The sequence below is a fragment of the Idiotropiscis lumnitzeri genome, chromosome 20, assembly GCF_059441095.1.
Source record: "Idiotropiscis lumnitzeri isolate Australia: NSW breed Sydney's pygmy pipehorse chromosome 20, RoL_Ilum_1.0, whole genome shotgun sequence".
NCBI classification, from domain to species: Eukaryota; Metazoa; Chordata; class Actinopteri; order Syngnathiformes; family Syngnathidae; genus Idiotropiscis; species Idiotropiscis lumnitzeri.
In genome coordinates, this window is record NC_142410.1 from 12,096,756 (window position 1) to 12,121,486 (window position 24,731).

The 24,731-nt window shown below is 44.9% G+C and overlaps 1 protein-coding gene across 13 annotated transcripts in view; it reads right to left on the reverse strand.

Moving 5' to 3' along the window:
• Positions 1–24,731, reverse strand: part of tcf7l2 (transcription factor 7 like 2) — a 75,853-nt gene that overhangs the window by 24,055 nt on the left and 27,067 nt on the right. For 8 of the 13 annotated variants that reach the window (XM_088283784.1, XM_088283785.1, XM_088283782.1 and 5 more), the window contains exon 5: positions 19,762–19,821. The exons of the other annotated variants lie outside the window; for them this stretch is intronic. In XM_088283784.1, coding sequence (XP_088139910.1) covers positions 19,762–19,821 — 60 coding nt within the window. The remainder of the gene's footprint in view (positions 1–19,761; positions 19,822–24,731) is intronic. 13 annotated transcript variants of the gene reach the window in all.

Consider the following 24,731-nt stretch of genomic DNA (forward strand, 5'->3'; position numbering starts at 1 on the left):
ACAAGTCCTGTGTTGACAAAAAGAAATCTTTTCAAAAAGCTCTCATCACATGATATTATTTGAATTCCTCATTTTTGTCAGAAACTGGAAATTTAAAAGACAAAGTTGATTAAAAAAAATATTAAGTTAAAAATATGTTAAGTCCAAAAGAATAAATATAATATAGTGGAATTAAAATAAATGAAAAGTACATAAACTAATTGCTCAAAATAAGGAAAATCAATATGATAATTCAAGTAGATTAAGATAAACCTGACTTAATTAAAAAAAATAAAATTAAAGAGCGCATAAAAAAAAACACAACAATAAATAGCAATATAATACACATTAAGACCAACCAGATCAAAAAAAAAAAAAAAAACTATATTTCAAAAATTTAAAAAAATAAATAAAAATGAAGCTGGAGTCAATTCATAAAACGTGTTTGCAATTCTATAAATCATGTGAATGCTAAAGGCAAGTCAAGATGATCAATTTTGATGAACGATGCTGCTATCACTCGCTAACATCACAGCGATATCACATTTGTTTTTTTTTCCCAGGGATAAAAAAAAAAGAACGAAAGTATTAATTGTTGAGCAGATGAATCCCGTCGTCTAAAACCGCCTCCAAAGATGTGCAGGGGAGGGCGAGCGAGCAAGCGACAGAGGCAAAGAGAGCGAGAGGCCCAGCGTGATCACATCGGTGCTGGTATCAAATTAACGCGGCGACTTTGAAACTTATTGATCTGCTATTAAGACACTCGTGAAGTTGATGAAGTGAGTGCTGTAGGTGACTCGGCCCACTTCAAAGCGGCCGCATAAAACAAGACACGCTTTGATCAGGAGAGCCGGGCCTTCACACGGCCGAGGGGGAGGAAGGAAAAAAAATAAAAAAAATAAAAAAAATTAAAAATACACCCACCCTCACCCAAATTCTCCTGACTGGCCCGAACCGGAACCGGCTCCAACAGGAGTCCGAAACCATTTCAAGGACGGCAATGCTATTTTTCAGGAAGGCAACGATGTCACGGCATTTTTTTTTTTTTTTTTTTTGCACAGATGCACTTTCCAAATGACAGCACGACGCGACGATGGCCATTAACATTCCGTGGCGATAAGAAGCCAGGATGGAGGATTCTTCACGGCAAATACGGCGTGTAATAAGGTGCACAATGAGCCAGACAAAGCAAGAGTGCCAGCGAGATAGCGCCACTATTGTGTGCTGCAACACCCCCCCCACCCCCCCTCCCACACTTGGCTTAAGGCACACAACATTAAATGCGGCGCGCTGCCAATCACACCTGCACTTTCTTTTTCTTGTTCTTATTATTACCACTGGGTGGAGGTAGTAAGTTAATGTTTTCCCGCTTGCGACATTTCTTGAGGCCGTCGCAATTGGGACTTTTTAAAGGCCACTGGCTTCATATTTGACACCTCTCAATCCGACCGTTTGAAGGATGGCCAAGAATGCCGCATGGAACGATGACGTCACACAGACGATATGAACAACGTGAGAAGCTCGACAAATATCAACTCGAGGCAAGGAGGACTCACTCGTGTCCGATTTATGTTGCCTTAAGTATCGGTGGCCGGTATCGGTTGCCTTCACGTTTGCTTGATACGTTGAAATAAGGTCAACTCAAAGTAGTAAAACGCTCTCGTCAGCGATATGATCATTTTTAAATGCAGTAAAAGCTGCTAAGAAAAACTAACATGCTAATGGTGAGATCATTTTTAAGTACGGATTTTAATGACAGTGAGTGATGCGAGGACAACAGACACCTGAAAAAAAAAAAAACAAACAAAAAAAAAAAACTCGATGCTATCGCATAATGCTGCCTGAAAGGCAAATGCAATTTTTGGGGATGTTGCTATCAAACAAAGTTGAGATGGATTCCATATTTTGTGGCAATATTTTTTGACAGAAAACACGGCTGCCTTTTTTTATTTTAGCTCAAATGTCAAAAGTTTAAATCGCCACCATACGACTCTAGAAAAAATGCGAACATCAAAAGAGGGACAGAAGGAAACGTGTTCTCATTAAAATGAATGACTTTGGAGAATCAAATTGAACATTTTGCATGTCGGTGCAAACTAAAATCAAAATATGAGACTTGACATAAATATTAACGGCGACATTAATCGACGGCGAGTGTGCTGGTGTGCGCGTGTGTCGGTTTAATTAAGGGTCCGAAAGCAGATGACGCTTAAACAGTTCAAGTGTGCTTCGGTCCCCCCAAAGGGTCCCCCCCGCTATTCCGGCCGACCGGCGCGTCGCAACAAGTCGGCAAAGCGACAAAAGAGCCGTTTGTGACAATTGCGTTCACGTTTTGTGACTTAGTCGCGTGTTGGATGGTTTGACGGGTGCGTGGAGGACACGTGGGGGGTCTGCGATAAATCAAATGCATATTGACGTAAAGAACAGGGGGGGGCGACAACCGCTTCACTTAATTATGCATATATGAATTGAAGCCGTGGATGAAAAATTGTAATTAAAAAAAAAAAAGAGCAAAATAAAAGCTTGTTGGTCCCTTTTATCCCGACAGACAAAGACTTGCTTCGCTTCTCCGCAACGATCCCCAGCGCGGATCAGCCGCTGATGCATTTTGCCTCGAGTCATTGTCATATCCGAGCACACACACACACACACACACACACAAAAAATGATAATAAACAAATTGAGAGGCAGCACATCCATCACTACACCCCCCCATGTGCTTCTTCATCATCATCATCATCATCTCAACTTGTAATGCGACTGCGTTCAACTGGCAAAACAACAAAAACATGACATTCACATGCATAAATGCACAACGTGTTAAGATGGAGGCGAAAGAAATTGAAGGTGGGGTGGGAAAAGTGAGTACAAAAATTGTTTCATTAATTCTATAATAACGTGTTCATTTACAGCCACTAAATGATGATTAACTAATGATTTAATTATTTGTAATGTATAATCTATGGAATTCCTATTTTAGAATTTAAAATAAATCAAATAAGATTCATAACGGCAAATGGATGATTCAAAAACATTCAAAGGAAATTAACCAAATGAAAGGCGCAAATTCATTTCAAGAAATTAACAATTCATCCATATCATGAGTTATGTATTTAAAACTAATAATTAAATCAAATGAAAGATCTGCAAATCATGAACAAAAAGTCACCAAAAATATTTAATTGCTTCGGATTAATAAATCAGCAAATTATTAAGCGAGATGAAGGAATAATACGTTAGGAATAACACATTTGAAGGGGAGGGAAAAAAAATTGTAATAAAATAATTCCATTTTTAAAATGTGTATTATGATTCTTTTTCAAAAATTGTACATTTTTATCACTTTATTGCACTCACATTTTTTATTTCATTATTTTTAGTAAATCGATTAAATATATATTTGTTTAAATTAACATTACATTTTCCTTATCCCTTTGGATAGATAGTGGCATTGTTTACAATAAACAAAACAGGAGTTAAAAGAAAACCGAAAAAAAACAGAAAAACCTGCATGTATAAAAAAAGCAATCTGGGCCAATTAGTGAAGCGAAACGGGCGAGGGCGCTTCTACTCGTGCGTGCGCGCGCCGCTCGTGCTTATGCTGCAGCCGCACTCCAAAGAGTCGACGGGACTCGCGGCAGCGCTGTCATGTCGGCGGGATTGATCAACGGGCCCGCCATTTCCAATGGCGGCTTGTCATCGAGAAGTCAAAACCAAAAGCAGTGGGGAGTCACCTGCCTCCGTCCTCACAACACATCGGCCCATGCACCCTAATAAATATATATATATATATATATATATATATATATGCAATCTAACTTCTCCCCCCACTACCTCATCTCATCCTTAAAGGTGGTGAGAAAAAAAAAAACTGCCATCTTGTTTTTTTTTTTTTTTTTACTCCAAACACTGTGCATGCAGCACAATCCAGATATGGCAACACAAAGGCGGCAAGAAACACATGCCGGCTTGAGCCTAAAACTACAGTATCCTTTTGTCGTGTAACAGGAAGATGGGAATCTTTACTCGTACAATTGAAACGGCATCAAATATGCGTCGCAAAAATGTACAGTCGGAGGAATGTGTCAATCTGCCACCGTAAATCGACAACAAGCTGGCGAGCCAAAAAAGATTCTTCAGTCACAGGAAAAGCAAAGCGAAAGATAGTCAGAACGATATCCGCAAGCATGTACTCTTTGTCCTCCGTAAAGATCCGCGAACGGGACATTGTCTTACCGAGAGATCAGTTGTGAAGGTCTCCTTGGATATCCACGTCGGTATTCTACTGCCCCCAAGTGGCCAAGTCATGCACACCAGAAGGAGCAACACAATACGTGTACACCCGCTTGAGCTCAATCATAGAGTCCTATTTTTAGAGTTAAAAAAAAAAAAACACAACCAAAATATTTGGAGGTGTTTTTTTCTTTTCGGCATGTTCATTGATTACAAAGAGCAGCGTTGCAAGCGTGGCTATGGCATGAAAACGAATTCAAAGCTAAATAAAGTTGTTGTTACTATGGCAACTCAACAGATACAAAGCAAAAAAAAAAAAAAAATGGGCCAAAAAAAATTGACGTCCACAAAATAGCTCCACAAAGGGTCGATTTTGTAGCACATTTAAAATTGCGTCACCGTGAACAAAGTATTTCGTCTTACATGAACGTTTCGGGCCAAAACGTAAGCGGCATAAGTGGGCACGCCATTTCATTTTGTTTTGAGCCTTTGGCGACCAAACAAGAAAGTGCGCTCTTGGCAACAACGAGGGTAAAGTCAAACTAAAGTTACGGCGAACTTGCGAGTTCAAGGTAGCGGCGGGCGCGGACACACGGGGGGGGGGGGGCTCTCTTACTCAGAGTGTGTGTCACGTACAGTTAACCTTTTTATCGGGCACGCCTGTGGTCTCATCAGTCGATGAAATTCTTTGCCGGCGGCCGGCAGCGGCTTAACCGAGGGGACGGCAACCAATAGAAAAATATTTCATTGTGTTAGCATTTCAAATGGCGAATGGAGGGCATTGAGGGTGGGGTGGGGTGGGGGGTGCGCCAACCGATCGTTGCCAGCGGAATTAATTGCCTATTCGGAGAATAATGTCCTTTATCCGCTATCCTCGAAGGGCTCAACGCGAGCAGAGGCTATTTTTTTTGTTTGTTTCAAAAAGAAAAGTGCTGAGGGGGGGGTCGTGGCCCATTTAGACAAAAAAAAAAAAAAATTCACTCAACCGAAATAATCCATATGACAATCGCGTATATTTTAGTGCGACGTAAACCGCGTGTAAATTTAAATAATAATAATTTTTTTAAAAAGCGCAATTGTTTTGACGTTTTAGATTTGTATTTTTTTATGATTTGGAATGCTTTTGTGTTTGACGAGCCACCAAAGCTCGCTAAATGGCTCAAGATGGTGCGACCCCAGTGACGCTCCCATCCTTTTATTTGGGGGGGATTTAAACTCAAGCTCTGTCACACATCGGCCAAGCATATGCGCTGACCCCGACCGACTCCTATCGCTGTATCTTCTTTTTTTTTTAGCCTAAGCTCACCTTCTATGAAGCAAGGCGGCTTTTCAGACTCAAAATGGCGTTAAAAATGCGGATTTGCTCCAACGCTAAGACGGAACAGCTCGGACCCCCACTGGAAAAACGACGCTCTAATCAGCAAGAAAACACTCGCCTACGGAGGAAAAAGCAAACGCTTTAGTTCAGTTTTTTTTTTTTTTTGGGTGAGCAAACGACATTGTTGGTCCGAAGGTGTCGATTTCACCCCTCGCCAGATGCATGGGGCAAATTCGCCGCCCCAAATGACGCGCTTCCCCTTGCGTTCATTGCGGATTCTGCCCGACCGAGTCAATCTTATTAACTTCCACGCCGGCTCACATGTGACATTTGCTTCAATTTTTCCCCGGCCGACATCAAAAACATCAATTAGCAGCTGGAAAATGGGAAAGCGCGAATGACGGACGCCGATAACGGCGGCTCATTTGAAGCGGGAGGCGAAATCTATTCTCCGGTTTTGAATGTGCTCATTACGATTGCCTGTTTTCAAAGAAGACCTCCAAATAGCAAAGAAATTAAATTTATCTCGTCCAAATGGCCAGGAATTGTTTTTTCCTCTCTCTTTCTTTCATTTTTTTGTTTTTTAATCCAACGTCTATCTCGCAGCCTCAGCGCGCCGACGCTTTGTGTCAAAGCTGCATTCTTCCTTTTTTGTCATTATTTCTCATTAGAACAGATCACAACTCGCCACAGAAGTTGAAACCCAACAGTGTCGCCCCGCACGCGACCCGTCAAGATTATTTTTGAAGGCCGTCCGACGCCGCTTCAGATGGAGAAAAAAAATGATGCGCTCAAGTCGCCTAAATGTGAGCTCGCGTTACAAACAATAAACGCCATTACCACATTAGAAGTAAGATAATTAGATGTTTGCTACATTTTATCTTTGGTTGTTTTTATCAACGTGTCAATCTCGCAAATCAGGTCTTCGCAAACGCATTTATTTGCGATTGTGTGTGTGTGTGTATATTTGCATTTGTTAAAATTGCTAGTATATAAATATATTTAAAAAATTCTTAAATATAAATATATAACTATATATATATATATATATATATATATATATTTCAAGCGTAAATTGGACTTAACCGTTTTAAAATAATTTATATAAACAGTTTCCCAATTTGTTGTAGAAATTAATCGCATTTTATTTTTAAAATATTAGTGTAGAATCAACATAATCTGTTCTCTATAATACAAAGATTTATAAACATGAAATGCAATGTAATGTATATATATATATCTAATTTCTTTTAATCAAATGTAACCCAATCAAATTAAAAAAAATGTTTTCAAAAAGCTGAGCGGCGTTTATTTTAATTTAATCTAAAGTTTCCCGGTGCCATTGATCCGCGGCTGCGTGCTTCATTCAAATGTGAAATCGGACGCCTCCCGTCTGGCGTCGCTGACGAAGACGAAACTCAATAAAGCCGTGAGCTTTAAGTAAAAGGCTATTTTGGTGTCCAAATGGCGCTATTGTCAGAGGCTTCCTTCTGCTTGAGTTACATCTCCGAGGGCCCCAACAAAAGCAACTTTAGCGGCCCAGGGAAGACGCTCGGAACGGATCGCATTCCTCCGGCCCATTGATTCCTGATCTTTTTGACATTATTTAGATGCTTTTTGTTTCCGCGGCCGTCCGTCCCGTTGCTTGCGTGACACTAAAGACAGCCAGCGTCCAAACAAGCCACGCGGGGGAGTATCTGCTATCTGTCAAAGGAGCGGGCTTGTTCCCGGTATGAAGCGGCCCGATGCTGGGACGCGGTGCCGAGAATCAGCGGGATGAAAATATCACTCGTTATAATGGAGGCTAATCAGATTTCGGGCGGCTGTTTGCCTTCGGGGCTAAAGACGACACAACGGGCTTGGAAGCGAAAATCCAAAGGAAACATTTTAACAAGCGCAAATGTTATGCGATGTGATTTGCGACAATTCACATCACGGAGCTCGACTATTTGGGATTCTTTTTTTCCCGCGTCCAATTTGATTGATTGATTTTTTTTTTTTTCATTTTAATAATACCAGACCTCGATGTCCTGATCACGGCGAAGAGCTGGGAAAAAAATGAAAACGTAAAAACGATATACATGAAAAGTTACAAAATACTGCAAAGGATATATTTTTTTTTATGTTATTTAATTCAGTGATTGGAAAGTGAGCTCGCTAACCACACTTTGAGAATCGCCGGCCTAGCGTGTTTTAACATTAGACCACTTCGGAAACGGCCAAATGGCATATTTGTAATTATTTGGATTGTAATTATTCAACAGCGGGAAAAAAAACAAAAGGCTGTTGAACAAGTGTTTGTGCAAACAAAAGCCTTGTGCGTGCGCGAGCCACTCGTTGCCAGCCAGGCCAAATATCAAAATGGCAGCAATGCGCAATTATTGAGATTCGGACTAATGACCCAAATGGACTTTCAATGACAACGGAAAAGTACAAGGACACGTTTGCATTCCGCACAATCAACTTGGCGCACGTCTCAACAACGCAAACTGCGCAGATGTTGACCAATTTTGTCAACCTTCACCTGAGGGTCAATTTTGACTTTTTCAAATTTGATTTCTTAAGCCTTTAAATCTTAAAAGAGTCCCGATTCCTCAGCCGTCTCATCTCATACCTTTCCAAATGACTTTTAAGAGTTTGGACAAATTTGTACTTTGATGTGCGCCGTGTTGGCGAACAAGTCGCCGCTCGGGGGGGGACTTGAAAGGAAATATTTTTAATGAGCTGAGGTGAGGTTAATTGGGCCGAGTGATGTCCTCCTTCTTGCCCGCAAAATGAAGTCCACTTCCCGGACGCCTTCAATAAACAAACACTTGAGCCCAATTTGAGCTTCTGGCCGAGCGAGGGCTTGATGGATGACGATATCAACAATACGGCGTGAACGTGACGACCGGACGCCTTCGCTCGCCATTAGGAACGACATGATGTGGATCTCGGGCGACGAAGCGACCTTGTAATCAAGTGCGAGCGCGGCGACACACGAGTGGCTGTTCAATGGTCCTGCCGCTGTAATTACGGAGCAACCGATTCAATCCGTCTTCATTCGCGCCAGCGACGCCCCACCTATTGATGGATAGTTAGCATTAGAAAGTGACAAAGCTCCCAAACAACTGAGGCGTGTGTGTGTGTGCGCGTGTTTGTGTGGTCAAAGGGGGACGCATCCTGGCTGAGCTCCACAACAGCCTCCTTTTGGGCTGCTTTATAGCAAAATTCAGGTCCAGAAAGTACAAAGCCTTCCCCAATATGGCATCGCCACAGGTGCGTCTACTCCACCGGCCGGTCAACGAGCTTGTCATGTATCATGCAAATGTCCTCAATTGACCCTAAAAACACCTTGAATCACGCATTTCTCACGACACAATGTAAAACCCGACACTTGAAACACACGCTCGGTGAAGGTCTGTTTTCAAAATAGGATTCAACTAATGCTAACACGCAAGCTAACAATCGTGACATGCCAAACACCTGACGCTTAAAACACACACACACACACAAAATGCATTGATGAGAAATCAGATCAGAACTCGGTATTGGGAGATGCTTCAAATGAACCGACGACAAATTGTGAGCAAGACATGCCTCGTTGTCGCTGGACATCACCAAAAAAAAATTGCCCTTCTTTGCGACGTGTTGGCAAACACTTGGCTGGCGCTGACCGTGACACGCAAATACTCGGCTCGCTCGCCTTTTATAGCACGCTGCTCCGACGACACGCACGCACAAAGATACACACACTTGCCCAAATGAAAACCGCAGGCTGCCACTGGTCTGCTCCTCTATATTTTCTGTCTATATATTGGCGAGGCTGTACATCTTAATTACGCCTCTTCTCAAAGAAGACAGAAAATCAGGCCCTTCCTGTCTTGACTTTTACGGGGACATTATTACACGTCTGCGCTAAAAAAAAAAAAAAAACACACTCACACGCTGGGCTTATTTTGCTCACAGGGCCCATTGCAGATTGTCATTGGAAAAGAAAAGAAGAAAAAAAAAAAGCAAACGTGCTGTCAAAATGAAGAGCAGCAGGCTGTGCTGGATTAAGACCTCACAAGGTAGAGAAGACAGAGAACAAATGGCCCCCAAGACTTGCAGCTCAGTGTGATTATCTCCTCCCTTTTTCCTCATGGGTCGCAGCTTTAAGGGGTCACCACCATTTCGTACTCGCGCGCACACACACACACACACGCAAGTTGAGGGGCTTTGCCGTTTCAGCGGCTCAATCGCATCTGCAGCTCTCCACTCGGAATGCTCAGCGACCCAGCAAAGGCCCGCATGGCGAGTGCCTGGCCACGCCCACTCTCCCGGAATTAGACGGGGTCCATATCACCCTCAGCCCAAAGGTGGCGCTGCTGCAGGCGTGTGGGCGTGCTACTTTAGCGGCAGCCACCAGGAAAAGCAGGCGGGGGTTACTCATGAGATCCAAACCGGGAGATGTCGGGACTTCAAATAGAGGCGGTTCTACAAAGCAAACATTTTGTGATTCGTTTTTTTTTTTTAAGTGGGAAATTTGTGATTAAAGTCTGATTACCAATGATCAGTACCGTTATTTGGCATTTGGAAGGAATATCCGCAAAATATGTTTAAGTGCTGCATCAAGCCAAAAGGCTGCAAACTCCGTTCACATTTAGTTTGAACTTCAAATGAAACAGAAGTGAAAGTTTGACATTTACGTTAAATTGAAATTTTTGAAAACTTCATTTAAGCGGATATTTATTCATTTCTTGAACATTTGACTCACATTCTAAAATGCTGATTAGCTCCCTACATTTTTTGTTTAAAAAACCCAAAACAAAAACTCACGCGAATAATCTGCACTAAAAAAAATCTATACAGTATGCACGATTGCAGAAAAGCGAAGAGGGCGACTGCAGATGATCCTACGAACCCCCCCAAAAAAAAAAAATCGGATGCTGCATTTCCAAATGAAGCCCCTCTAGAATTTGAGACCGGTTATCTGTAAACGCCGCCGCCGTCTGGATTTGAGGACATTGCGCCGACTTGGACTGGCTGGCCTGCCGCCGTTTGTTTAGCGACACTTCTTTTGACAACGACAATTAAGACCCATTCAGAGCCTTTTATTACGTTAAGAGGCACAAACTGGTCGGCGAGGAAGCCGAGAGGAGAAGGCGACTCTGTCCGTCCTGCAGCTCAACAAGCAAACGTAACAGCCAGTGAGAGTCAATGAAAAACCGGTGTCATCGCCGCATCGGTGTCTTGGCGGGTCGCGTAACCTCAGCTGTCCCAAAAAATGTTTTTTTAAAGAAATAGCCCGACTTCAATGTGCACTTTTTTGTGATCAGCGCATCGCGGTTCCAAAACAAACGACTCTATAAATACTCGCCGGCTGCGGTGAATGCGGAGATGCGTGGATGCAGATGTCACAAAGCCTTTTTTCGGAAGGGGGTTAAGTGGGTGGTGGCTGTGCGTGTCGTTCCGTGCCCCCCATACGCTGAATAGAGCAATACAGCTGGCGGCGAACAAAAAACGCCGCCGCTCTTTCATCAGCGAATCAAAAACAAAACAAAAAAAAAGACGAAGAAGGCGGCAAATGAATGTATCATTTCCATCCCTCCTCCTCCTCACAATTCCTTTTCCGTCGACCCCTCGATGGAGATGTTTACAGATCAGCTCTCATTCCCCCTCTTTTTCACATTTGCGCTTGGACACGTTTCAAAAGCGCGGGCCTTTTCATCTGCGAGGAAATTTTGCTCCTTCATGGCTTTCAAAACAGGAAGCGGCGACAATATGAAAGCTGAAGGCGCATCACTGCCGCCCCTTCAGTCGACGCATCCGAGTGCCAAGGTGCCAACTGTGCCAGTCACGCTGACCCCCCCCCCCCGACCCCGCCCCATCTGCAGCAGCAGCAACTCCATCATCATCGCTCCACCAGCCGACTGCAGCTTGAATGGCATTCACGGCCCGGGCCGGGAATTGTGCTCCGAGCTTGCGCGCGCTATTGTGCTCTTTGTTCACAGCTGCTGCCTTTATTTAAAAAAAAAAAAAAACACAACAAAAAAAAAACCTTTATCACGGAAGTCAACGCCAAAAGGATCCAGGAATGCATTAGTGTGCAAATCATTCCAGCGTGAGGTTGATTAGAGCCGACGATTCCTTGAGTCTCATCAGTGACCCGCAAAAAAAGCACCAGAAAATCTGTTGGTGAACAGACAACATTTTCAATCAATCAATCAGAAGTGACTTGGCGTAGTACCAGGACGGTCCTGAGGGGGGCAGCGACGGGCCCAGGGTGCAAGGGAACTATTTAAAAAAAAAAGGGTAGGAGTGAAAATGCCACTTTGGTCCAATTCAGACTAAAATTGCTTTGAAATGCGCATTTGGGAATCGAAGATGCCGTTCAAGTTCGCTTTGCTTTCACTCAACCAAAATTCCGATTTTGCCGGGATGCCCCCCCCCCCAAAGGAAGTTTCATTAAGATCTGCTGTCTAATTGCAATTTTCAATCATGCACGTGTGACTAAAACGAGCCGCGACTTGTCAGGGCCATTCAAAAGCTTCCCGTTATCAATCGGTGCTTGATCCAAACGGACGCCGTGAGCATGCGACTGTCAATAAGCGCGGCTTCTTTGAGAGCTCGGCACGGTCAAGGATGCTTTCACATCAAATGCAGCAAGCGCTATTTTAATGGCACGTCCGTAGGTGTGTGTTTACTCATGTTGTATTCATAATTCGGCCTCCTGCAGGGCATGCGTGCCCACCGAGGACCCTCCGACACGCCATGAGGAGTCTTTCCAAAGACAGCTACTTGTACACGCGCTGGTGCACACTCGGATGAAACAAAGCCTAACCGCGCAAGTCAACCTCAGCAAAAGAACTCTTTTTAAATGTTGTTCAGATGTTCACTCCCTGGGTAGGAAAGAAAGAAAAAAAAATGTTTGTTTTTTTCCACATTCGCAACTCGGCTCCCCTCCCGTAGCGCCGTTTCCACGGACGGGAGTGAGTTCCCGTCCATCGATTTTCTCCCGGCTTTTCCGAGCCGGTGTCGTCTCCTTGTGCCCTCCCCCTCCATTTAAAAGTCTTTTTTTTTTCCCTCCCGTGGCATGACGCTAAAGAGAGACGGGAGGATAAAGTGATCCACGCACGCCCAAGTTTTGGATATTGATTTCTTTTTGATGCAAAAAGAAAAACAAGCTGAAAAGACGAACACAGCACTTTTTTCCGAGCACGACATCGAGGCCGGTTTGCGCGCTGCATTGTTTTGCTTTGCCGCGCATTGTGCAACCTCCGAAAAAGGTGGACGGGGCCTATTAGATGCAGTGACCAGAACGGAATCGCGGACAGGATTCCTGCTGTCCAACGGCCCAGAGAAATTGTCACTCTGAGGCCTTCAGGACCAAAATGAGAAAATAAAAAACAGAAGGTCTGATCTACAGTCCGTCCGTTCGTATATTCAAGGCCTGGTAAAAAAAAAAAAATCGGAATCAAAGTCACGTACGGTGTCAAAAAGTGTATTTTGCAGCGTGTGCTCAATTGCTGTGATGTGCGTGCGTGTCCACTGGGGGCTACAATTAGCCCATCAAAGCCATTGCGGCCGGGACTCGGCAGCGGCGCGCCAATCGCCTTTTCTGGCTCTCTGAAGCCGGGCGACTTGAATAAGGACGTCGCCTTTCATGTGCGACGGCGGCACGCCGGCCGGCCTCCCCGCTTCGATTTTGCAGCCGTCAGCGCTGATGAGACGCAATTAAAATGGCGGGAGAGCCTCGTCCGCACGCCGCAAACGCCAAATCAGGTCAAGGAGTGACTGACGTACGAAACATCGACAAGGCTTTCGGGTATCACCTGCAAAAAAAGACGGACGGCAGGATTGATTTTCCGAATGCGATTTAGCACAGGCGAGCTATTCAGTGACATCACGCGTGCACGACACAATCATCGTAAGTCGCTGTCGATAGAATGAATGATAAAATGTTAATGTTTGATCAAACGTGGCGGTTTTGGAGGCACCCGGTTTGCACATTATTGGAAAAAGATTATTGCTCATCTTTGCCATTCGCACGGCGACGTCGCTATTATTTCAATCTATTCGCGTTGCGCGTGAGGATGCGCATTGCACTTCCCGCGACCTCACCCTGGCCTCGCATTTCCTTCGGAACTCGGAACTCCAGAGGGCCTCGGTGGCGGGCGGCCAGGTGATTCCGCACAAACGCGCGCACACACATTTGCATGCAGAGCGCAACATTTGCGGCAGCGCTCGCAATGCGTCCTCCTCGTCCTCGTCCTCGTGACACACACGCAAACACGCGCTGATGCCTGACCAAACACAAGCACGACATTCTGTCAAGGAGGATTCCAACGATTCCAACTTGACCTCCGCTTCCAGCCTGTGGCGTGACGGCGCCTGAATTTACGGCAGCGAGGCCAAAGAGCGTTTCAACAGGTGTGCGGCCCATGCCGATGCTCGGCGGGCCAGCATGTGCTCCACATTAGCGAGCGCGACGCGGGCCAAAGGAAGCTCGTCAAGCCCAGTCCTCTGGCCGGCTCGGCGATTCCCCGGACGGAGGAGGCCAATTCTGTCCCGGAGTTGCTGCGAGATGCTTTCAGCAACTAGTTTGGAATCCAAAGTGCCGAAAGAAAAGCCAAGCTCGACTTGACCTCGGTCCGAATGTAGGAACCAAATGAATTCAGGCATAAACGGAACTTTGTGGCCGACCGGTTTCTTTTGCATAGCGAGCAAAGCAGCCATGCTTTTTTTTTTTTTTCTTACAAACTCAAGCGTATCTATCACCAGTTTCAACATTTCTCAGACAGTTCAAAGAAATTGACAACATGTGGATGTACGAGCTTTCTGACACAAAGCGACAAAGCGGAACACGAGTCCGACTCGTAACACACGTCGAGCCCAAAACGTTGCCATCGCTTCTTAATCGATTGCACATCGTCGGCTAAAAAAAGCGATCGAAGCGGTTGCTTTTGTGCGAGAGCGACAGATTTGTCCGATGAAAACATCTCAAGACGCAATGAATCGAGTCGAGCAACAATGAAACATTACAAATGCGGCGGGAAAAAAAACAAAACATCCAGTGAGGCTAAAACGCGGCAACAAAGCAGAGAGGAAGTCACGCTTCAGGGGAGCATCTCCCGCGTTCGTTATTCCAGGCTCACCCCCCCCCCTCTCGACACTTTCCCCACCTCCAAAAGAATCTGCCTGCTATTCATGCCGCCGCTTGATTTAGGCACGCCTCGCTACACCCCAATCAGCCCGCCAGCCACTCCACTCGCCTGACGTTCCGACGCAAGATGGAGACACTGCCAAAAAAGTTGCAATTAAAATGAGGTAGAGAGCAAAAAATAAGTCACTAAATGAAACAAAGCAGGAAAAAAAACAACAAATAAAAGCTAGATTAGCTTGAGGAGTGAGTGGATTGCTGGTAAAAAAATAAAATAAAAAGTCTGCCGATTCAACAGCCTGCAGAGGAAAAGGCGTCTCCTGTCTAGCGCCAGAGCTTTTTATTTCACTATCTCGCACATCTGTCACATAAACTAGTGCTTCGGCGCAGCTTGGCCAACTGCAGGAGGATGTTAACAACCAAATGAATGAATAAATGCAGCGCTAATGCGTTGAGCGTGAACGAATGCGTGGCCGCCCCGACGATTCTGTGGTGACGGGCTCGTTTATTCTTTACCCAGCATGCCGTTCTCACAATCTTGCAGCGCTCCGCCGTTATTAGTTTGGACTCGATATGCCGTCAGGATTGAGCCATCAAGCATGATGATCCCCCTTAATCTGGAAAAATCCGGCTCTCCTTTTCACCCCGTCACGTTTGCGGCGGTTTCCCCAAACAGGCTCTTTCGATACAAAAGCACACGTGAGCAGGTGCCATTTCAAAGGCATTTTTGTATTATTTTCGGATATTTCGGGTACATTGTTTTCAAAATGTAATTTCAATATTTTTGGATCCATTTTTTTTCTGTTATTCTTTTGATTTTTTTGAAACTGTATTTTTGTGTTCTACGTTTTATTTGGTTAGTCATAAAGGTTCAAGACTCTTAAAAAATATTTTTCCATATGTGTATTATTATTCTTTTCATTCAATATTTTTCTATGTGGCCTATTTTCTTTACTGCGTTTTTTTTTTTTATCTAATACTTTTGTCATGGTTGGCTTTGTTTCCTAATTTTGTTGCAATATTGAAATAAAATATTTTTCCATTTCTTTAAATATATTTACTAGCCATTTTTGCACAATGCATATTTTTTTTAACTTATATATTTTAGATTTTTTTCCTTCTTTCTGATGTGCATTTTTCCTCTGATATATTTATTTATTTTTTTAAATCAAATGGTTGGGCTCATTCTCGAATCCGTTTTTTTTGGGGGGTCGTTGTGTAGTTTAGACAATGCCAATCTAGTCCCATTATTCTAAGCCATCGTTTTCATATCATATTTTTGTTCCGTTTTTTTTTTTTTTCTATAAATAAGTTCAGTTGAGTTGGGTAAGATGTTGCACATTTGGCTGCCATTCAACTAGGCAAGCGTATGTAATGTTTTGACTTGTGCCACACCTCTTGGCAAAGGGCATGTTTCCTTTTTGGCAAGGCGGCGATAACACCGGCAGGTTTAGGATGAGAAACTAGCCGAGCATGTGCACACCTGCACAGGTATTTGTACGCCGTCTGATTGCATCATCACTTGTCTCGCTCAAGCGGCCAAAACTTCCAGGACAAGAACAGGGAAGCACGCTGAGAGCAAAATACGCCTCGTATCCAATTCCTTCCAAAACAAAACTTTGGCACTCCGACAACGTCGACGACACCGACATGGAAGACGAAGCATTTAGAAAAGAAAAAAAAAACAAATGAAAAAAAATACCCAGCAACAAGACACGCATGAAAACGAGAGCCAAACAAATCCGATGGAGTTCAGGTGGGTCTTTCTCGGAACTGCGGAGAGGAACACAAATCAAATAAATTGGAGGAGCTTTCGTGTGCTTCTGACTGGCCCGGCCAACCTGAAAGTGTAGTTTGGAATACACCGGCAGCGTGACGGAGACCACGGCAGACGCCTAAAAGCGGAATTGAGCAGATACCCCGCGGCCGCCCCAGCAAAACCTCAAAGAAAAGCCCCTCGCCTTTTCGAAGGGGGGCTGCAAACAAGAATTGCAGGCGGCTTAAGTGCTCTCTGGAATCACTCAGCATTCGACAGCACCGTTCAAATTTGACTGCGACAGAGTAGTCATCCACAACTTCAAATTGTTCCTTTGGGAATTCAAATATTTGCTTCTCGCCGGTGAAGAAAAAAGTCACGTGAACTAAGTAACAAATTCCTCCACCATTGTTGGAACGAACCGATGTTTCAATCAGGACGTTCAAGATTAAAAGTTTCTCAAAAATGAGAACTTGTGGAGGCATTGCGAGTTTGCTAAATGCAAGTCGCAATCCACACGTTTTCAGCAAATATCCACGGATCACATTTACAGAAACATTGATTTATTCAACCCAAATTCCCAACACGAATGAAACCCTCAAGTCAGAGAAACCAACACTCACCATCACCCAAAACCGAAACCGAATGTTGAAACCCAAAGCAACCCCATCTCGCCTGAAGTGAGAGAGAACGGCAAAACGTGAACGTCGCAGCACCAAACCAGTTTTTTTTTTTTTTTTGAAATGACAATCCACGAGTGAGATAAGATTGTGTTTTGATAACGCCAATACGGCATCCAATGCAATTACAAGTTGACAAAACATCAATGCGCAACTTCCACCACCACCGAAGAAGAACCCTGACCTCGAAAGCTCGCCATTGATTGGCACAATAGCCGCACACTCCTCGGCATGACGCGACAGGTTTTTTTTCTTTTTTTTTTATTTTCTGAATGAGCAAGGCCCCGGTCTCGCGTCTTCTTCTTCTCCACAATAACGGCCAGACGTCTCCCCTTTCGTTCGTGCGTTCTTCGTACTTGTTTGTGTCGGCGCGGCTTATGAAAGGCAATAATGCGTTTGCGTTCTTCTCAAAAGCTTGTTGCCATCGGGACGGAAATGTGATGAAGCTCACAAACATCAACAGACGACACGTTACTTGGCAGAGAATTTCCAGAAAATGTCCAGCGCTCACGAGTACGTTGAGATGAATTGGCTTTCACTTTTGCACAGCGAGCGTATTTTGACTAAATATTATAATTATTTTTTTTCCAATGATTGATTTTTATCATCACTTCCTATTTGTGCCTTTTTTTATTTATCTAAATATTTTTTTAAATATTTTTCTTTGTCATATTTTTTCGTCTTTTATCTCGTTAGTGTATTTGACATAGTGTCGTTTTGTCAAGTGTGTTTGTTCTCTATCCGACTTTTTATGTTCCTCATTCCATCACTGCAGCCCAAATGTCGTCCCCCATCCATCCTGTTGTATTCCGCCCCCCCCCTCCCCCTGCTGCTGGCTGCACCCCCGCCCTTCCCGTGCCCTCAGCCCAGTGCTAATTGGTAAATCTGTTGAACCATGCCAGAGCCAACAATGAGACACCTGGAGTTCTGTCAAAACAAGTTTCCCTGCGAAACGGCCTCCAGTGTTAAGACAGCAGCACAGCCTGCCGCCGGCTCTGCTGTCACTCAACGGGCCGCCGCCAGCGGCCAAACTTTGGACCGGGCAGAAGTGGGGTCGTCTGCAATAGATTGGATTATTGATGCCACTTCTGAACTTTGACCCCAAGTGTTGACGTAAAAGCCGCGAGTAAACCGTGATTACCGCATTTTTCCGACGCCTACTTAACGCCGCCGCGGGGGTGAAACGAGTTCAAGTTGTTGTAGGCCGTGACATGTGACGCCTGCGACTCGACCTCCGTCTGACGAGCTGTCATCTGACTCCAGTCACGCCTTCCCACGGCAGGACGTGAAAAAGTGTGTTTGTGTGACACCGATGCACACACGCAAGACAGACAGACAGGCGGGCACACCCAAACGCCGTCCTGCCAGACCTCGTCAAACAAGTTCTAGCAAAGACGCATCACACGAGAGGTGACAAGCAAAAAAAGAAAATAAACTTTTTCCCTTTGCTTCTCGCTCGTCTCAGCGACACAATCAAGTGCGCTTTGTCGCTTTAAGGGCTCGTCGAATTTACTGTCAAGAGAGGTCAGCGAGTCAACGGGCCCGTGACCATCCCAGGAGGAAGTCCCTCGTAAACCCCCTTCGGGATGATTCATCTGATTTGAAGCGCTCCAAACACGGACGGGGATCGACCGTATTCCCTCATCCGTTGTTTGGATTTGTCAAATGCATTTCAACCGTTTATTGCCACCGATAAATCCATTCGTCAAGTCCGATCCTCAAGTGGTGGGCGTGGACGACGGCCTCACCCAGCTTGTCTCAAATATCACGTTTGTAAAGCACCGTCGTAACTGCTTTGCAGAATTTTATTTTCCAGATTTTTTTGGGTGTGATCAGTGACACACTTCAACATTAGCCCCCCCCGCCCCCTCGTCCACTTTATAAGAACGCAACTGCCAGTTATGATGACGCGGCCCAAGCACGCGCTGGCGACGACCACCTCGTCGTGCAGTGGAAAGCCCCGCCACGACCGAGTGGGTTATGTACCAGCCCGGGGAGGCTCAAGGCGGATATAAAGTTACGGCTCAAACAGGTAGAAGGAAGATGCCAGACAAAATGGCAGCCATTTTTCGAGATACGGTGTCTTAACCTTGGTGACGAAGTGCTGCCACCGCAAATGAAAATACAATCCATGCCTTCACCGTCTCAATGGGGGCATGCATGCATTTTTTTTTTTTTTTCCAAACAGACTCAGGCTCAAGAAGTACCTCCACTCAGTCGCCATGGTCATGACAGCCTTACCATGCAGAAAACGATCCCGCCCGATTTCAGAGGAGCGTAAAATTGCGGTATTTTGACAAAAGCAATACGCAGGTTTGTTACGAAGAAACACGGCAACTGAAAAAAGAAAAATTGCACAATATCAAGATCACCCAGGCAGGTTAAGAAGCGTGAGGGGGAGGGAGGGGCAAACAGACAAAAAGAGAAAATAACAGACTTAGTTGGGTTAGAAACAAAAGCTTAAAAAGTCCAACAAGCAGCAAGAAGCAAGCAGGAACAAAGCGAGATTGTCATTATCACCATGATCCCAAGATATCATTCATTCATTTCTTCTTTTTTTTTTTAATCATCAATTAGCAGGTGTTAATTTATGTGGTGTGGAATCAAACCAAAAAAAATAAAAAAATTAAAATCCAGCATGATATTTTGGGGGAATTCAAAGGTCTCTCACCAAATGAAATTGGTGAAGGCTCAGATCTGACTGTCCAGGGAATTCCCAGCAGAAGGGCCCCTGAAAGGCAAAGATGGACGGTCCCAAGTCAGACAATTATATGAGCTCTTCAACACACACACACACAAGGACCGGGATTTATGCAAAAGCAACACATTCTGCCTGGAAAATCCCACATCCCCTTGCTTTCTGACTTATTCAAACGACGAGCTCGTCTCTTCGGACTCGGCCTCCTCCTGGGTGCATGTCGGAGTCGGTTATTAGAACTTTGACAGGCAAAAAGCAGGGAAAAGGCGGCTCTGGTTGATGGTTACGTCGTTGTCCGAACCAGCTGGCTGCTTGTTAAAATGATGTTACACTCTTTAGTACATTGCGGACATTTTGCTTGCTTTCTGAGAAGAGAAGAAGAGGCTGCGACTCAGTGCCACCACCTGAATTTGGTGAGGGGAGGGGGAAAAAAACGCCCATTCATTGCTAACAAAAACAAAAACACAGCCATTAAAATTGGACAAATATCCGCTCAGAGTAGTGCACGTTAAAAAAAAAAAAAAAAAACTCGCACCAAGTCAAAAATGAACAGAGGTAAAAAAATAAAAAATAAAAAATAAAAAAATGTTCCGGAGATGAGGACTAGACAAACTCATTGCAAAACTAAAATAAATCCCCTAGAGTTGCGCAGCATAAAATCAAACTATCGCAAATTAAAAATCATTCAATAATCATTGATAGTCGCAAATGTATAGATTTCGAGATGGTAAATTGCAAAGGTCCAAATTGGACTGCTGCAAATCGTCGCCATCCATCCAATATCGGAGCCGCTTCTCCTCACGGGCGGGCCGTCGGCGACACGCCCACACAACTGGTTGGTTAAAACTCAAATTAGCGTTTTCCAAAATCATCTCTTTGTATGTGTGGATCCACTTTTTTGTTTTGTTTTTTAATTCATTTGCAAGCCGCGCGTATGCAACATTTGTGAGTCCACGTGGGCCATCTCGGGACGTGTTGTCGAGCGCGCAGCTGTTGGTGCGCGTTATCTCCGCCGGGCCTCGGGGGGTTAAGCGCAAGTGCAAATAGAAGGCGGTGATCTCAGCGCAGAGAAAGCAATTTGTTGTATTGCTTTCAGGCACCCGAGTTGGTCAGTACACGAAAGGTTAGGTTGCCTTTCCTTGGCAAAGTTCTCCGCCCTTTTTTTCCTCTCTCGCTCGCTCTGAAATCAATATTGTGGATGGATGCCTTCGTTTTTGTTTTGTTTTTTGTTATCGCGTAAAGTCCAGATACTCCAATAAAAGGACTTCTCGCCTTTGCATCTTGAGAAGACGACAAGAATCTCCCTTTTTAACCGAGAGGTCCCTGCAGCCAAGTGGAGGCGAAATCGACGGTAACTTCTAAACTGAGCAACCTTTCCAGTTTTTATTTTTCCAGCAACTTTGGGATTATTTCAACCGTGTTCCAAGCTGCACCACTCTGGTCTTGTTTTGGCTCATTAATAATTTTGGAAACTACGACATTCGGGAAAAGAAAATCAAGAATTTATTCTGAAGATATTTTCCGGAAGCGGACCTCTTTGAGACGACCCCTCCGTTGAAAGTGTTCCATTAAAGGATCAGCGTGACTCCTTTCGGCTTTGTTGTCTTGCTGACAAAAGTCAACACAGAGTGGATCGTCTGCGCCTCAGGCCCGACGGGGCGTCTGATGACATAGCGCACCCCCCCTCCCCCGAGCTCCCCACGCTCGTGACCCCTTGAGCAAACGTCTGCGGAGGACGGCGTGGAACAGATGAGCGTCGCCGTTGCGTCGACGCGTTCCTCGGCTCGATGCGTGGGTGGTGTCTGCTGACCGCGGGGTCGCTCATTAACAAGCTCTCGCAAGTCCCGAGCAATTGTCCCGATAGGGCCACCTGCCCTCGGCCCATTCAGACCGCAGGAAGTCTCCTTTTGTCTCCATTTGGCCCAAATGGAGAAAGAAGTGGCAAAGGAAAGTGAATTTGATCCGCCGCCGGTCTATTCACTTGCTGACCTAGCGTAGCAGTCACATGACCATCGAGTCCCGCTCAGCGCTCAACGTCCTCCGAATGTGAAAGTGAAAGGTGCTAAAATGGCGGGAGGTCCCGCGAGCCGTAAAAATGTCCAGAGTTCATCACTTCCTCGCCGCTAATTACAACACACTCAAGGTGAGGGGTGAGGCGGGGGGGGGGTCACATGGGGGTAGCAAGTTTTCCAGCCCCCCCAGATCGTTTTACTTCGCAAGCTTGGCGACACAATGACGCACTCAGCGAGGCGCAGTCAGGAAATGGTTAACACGCCAGCCGTCCCCCGCTGCCAGGGAAAGCCGCCAAAACAATGGAGACATTGTTGGCCTCGAGACGTTGAGGCCGCGCGTGCGTGCGAGCGTGTTCATGCTCCTGCCCCAATTCCGAGAGTGGCAAATTAAGCAACAACAGCCAATCACAACGCGAGTCGCTTCAGCCCACGCCTCCTTTGCGGTAACCAACAAACAATGTCATCGCGCTACTTCAGTCAAAGCGATGCAAGAGATGACAAAGCAACAAGTGTGTTTGTTCGTTCCCTCCGGAGCAGCCATTTTCTGGGAATTTCTAGGAATCACTTCCTCGACAACTAAAAAAAAAAAAAAAAATCCGCCCAAAACATCCAGAGCTGGATAAATATTGTATGCGTTGCAGCCAATGGCGTTAAAGTTCATTGGCGGCAGGTTTGGAGGCTGCCCGCGGGGTTGCTCAGGCACTTCAAAAAGCTTTCGCCTGGCCTGCTTTGAGCGCACGCTCAACAGGTTGTGGGCGGCGCGCCCCCTTCGATAGACGGGCCGCCGTGAGGTCACTTCCTCTTTTAGCTGCATCCACAAGAATTTTTTTATTTATTTATTTTATATCATCCTCCACACAGTTTCTACTGGAAAAAAATGCAATCCGTAATCCGTAGCATCTCAAAGCAACAAGTAGTGTAAAAAGTCTCATTTGGGATTAAGAAAAGCACAAATCAAGGAAAGGGGAATTTATAAGGGCTTAAAGTCATGTTTAAACAACGTTGAAAAAGTGACCACGACTTAAAAGTTTTGTTTTGCTTTCCCCTGCCAAGCATGTCCAAATCTCAACTTTTTTTTTTTTTTACAGTGGCCTCAATCTTGGCCAGGATGACTCCAGGTCATTTGGCCGTTTGTTAGCAACACTCAAGCCGCTCCTTATCTCGCCGACGTCTTATCGCAGCGGGAGCAGCCGTGCTACAAGCACGCCAGCCGGCGCGAGGTCAACGTGTCGGAGCATTTTCTATAATTTGCAAACAAAAAGCAAAAGCGCTGTTGATAAGGAGATCACGCAACAGATCAAGAAGGCCGGCTTGCGGTCAAAAGATTGATTGAGTGACAAGGGCGGGGGTCCGCGCGGGGTTAATATTGGCACGCTGTCCACGGGAATCGGTCTCCCCCCGCCACCCCCCTCTTCCCTTTTCCAGATGCAACGCAGTTGGTATGATGCAAACCGGGGAAACGTTCAATCGCACCTCCTTCGCAGTCAAGAGGTTGATAGCGGAGCAGGAGGAAAGAACGAGCGCCAACAATACAAGCTGCGTTTCACGTTCAATTTCATCATGTGCAGCAACAGCAACTTGTGTGTGTGTGTGTGGGGGGGGGGGGGGGGGCGGGTGCGTGCGCACCATGCTGCAATGCCTCAGAGCTTTGCGGCCTGTGTGCTGAAGGGGAAAAGAACGAGAAAAAAAAAAAAAAAAAAAAGAACCTACTAAGTTATTTATCATCAAGTTCAAGAGTTTTTCTTGACCAAACAAAGACACCTTCAGAAATAAACACGCTCAACTTCATTAGGTGAGATAAAAAAAAGCGCAATACAGAATTAAAAGAATATATCAATTCATACTTGCAATGTGTATTTGATCGACACATTGGTCACCAGCAAACGGTGGAGTGGGAGTATTCGCAAGCTATTAAGACAGAAGAGAGAGTCACTGAAAGGCAACCGGGTTGCCAATAGCAAATATTTGCAAATGGCCAAAATAAAAAAAATTAAAAATCCATGAACAGAAAAAATCCACAAAAAGTGTTTATGTAAATGGTGGTCAATAATTTGCCATGGAAAGAAAAAAAGAATGTAAAAAAAATAAATAATAATAATTAAAAAGGACAATTATGCAGCATTTCAAATAAATAACAGGTGATAGCCGACCTCCAAACAAAAACTGCAAATATGCAGCAGCCCACTCTATGGCTGACCACACCAACATTCAAATTTCTTCTTCGTCAGATTAGCTGAAAATATATTTAAATCCTTCCGCAATGCTTCTCCGCGCAACGGTAATAATGAGCGTTTATGTGTAAACATCGCTCAAGATCATTTACGTTCCCTCTGGGGATAAATCAAGCATCTTAATGAATTGCTTGAAAATAGAGTGCACGACGTGTCTGCAACCAACAGAGGCGCCGTCTATTCACTCTCAACGACGATGTGAAGAACCACAACAACGATGCTAGTGGTTGGGGAAAAATGACATCAGGACAGCAAAGGTAAAAAAAAAAAAAAAAAAAAAAAAAAAACGCTAATTGTTCATTTTGCCCATGTGACCAAACGCCAATCTCAAGTTGTCACTTCATTTCAAGACTAAATGCCGTCAGATGCGACAAGCAACAACCTTTGTTCCCATTTCAACAAAGTCGTAAAAAGCGGGCATGGAGGTTGGATGCGAGGCCCGTGGGCATTTACTGCCGAATGAGTCATTTTCAAGGAAAATCAAAAGCGCCAGTATTCACCTGCCTACGACCGGTTTAAGGACTCGTTTTCTGCGACTCCGAAAATAACAGCGCAAGAAAAAAAAAAAGGGCCCGGTTGAACTTGCGGGTTTAAAAATAACGCCGGCATCCAGCGGAAGAGAAGGAGCGACCCCGGCTGGTTTCTTTTGTGGGCTTGAACGCTTGCCGTCGCTCAAGTTCTTTGTCTGCCACACAACTTT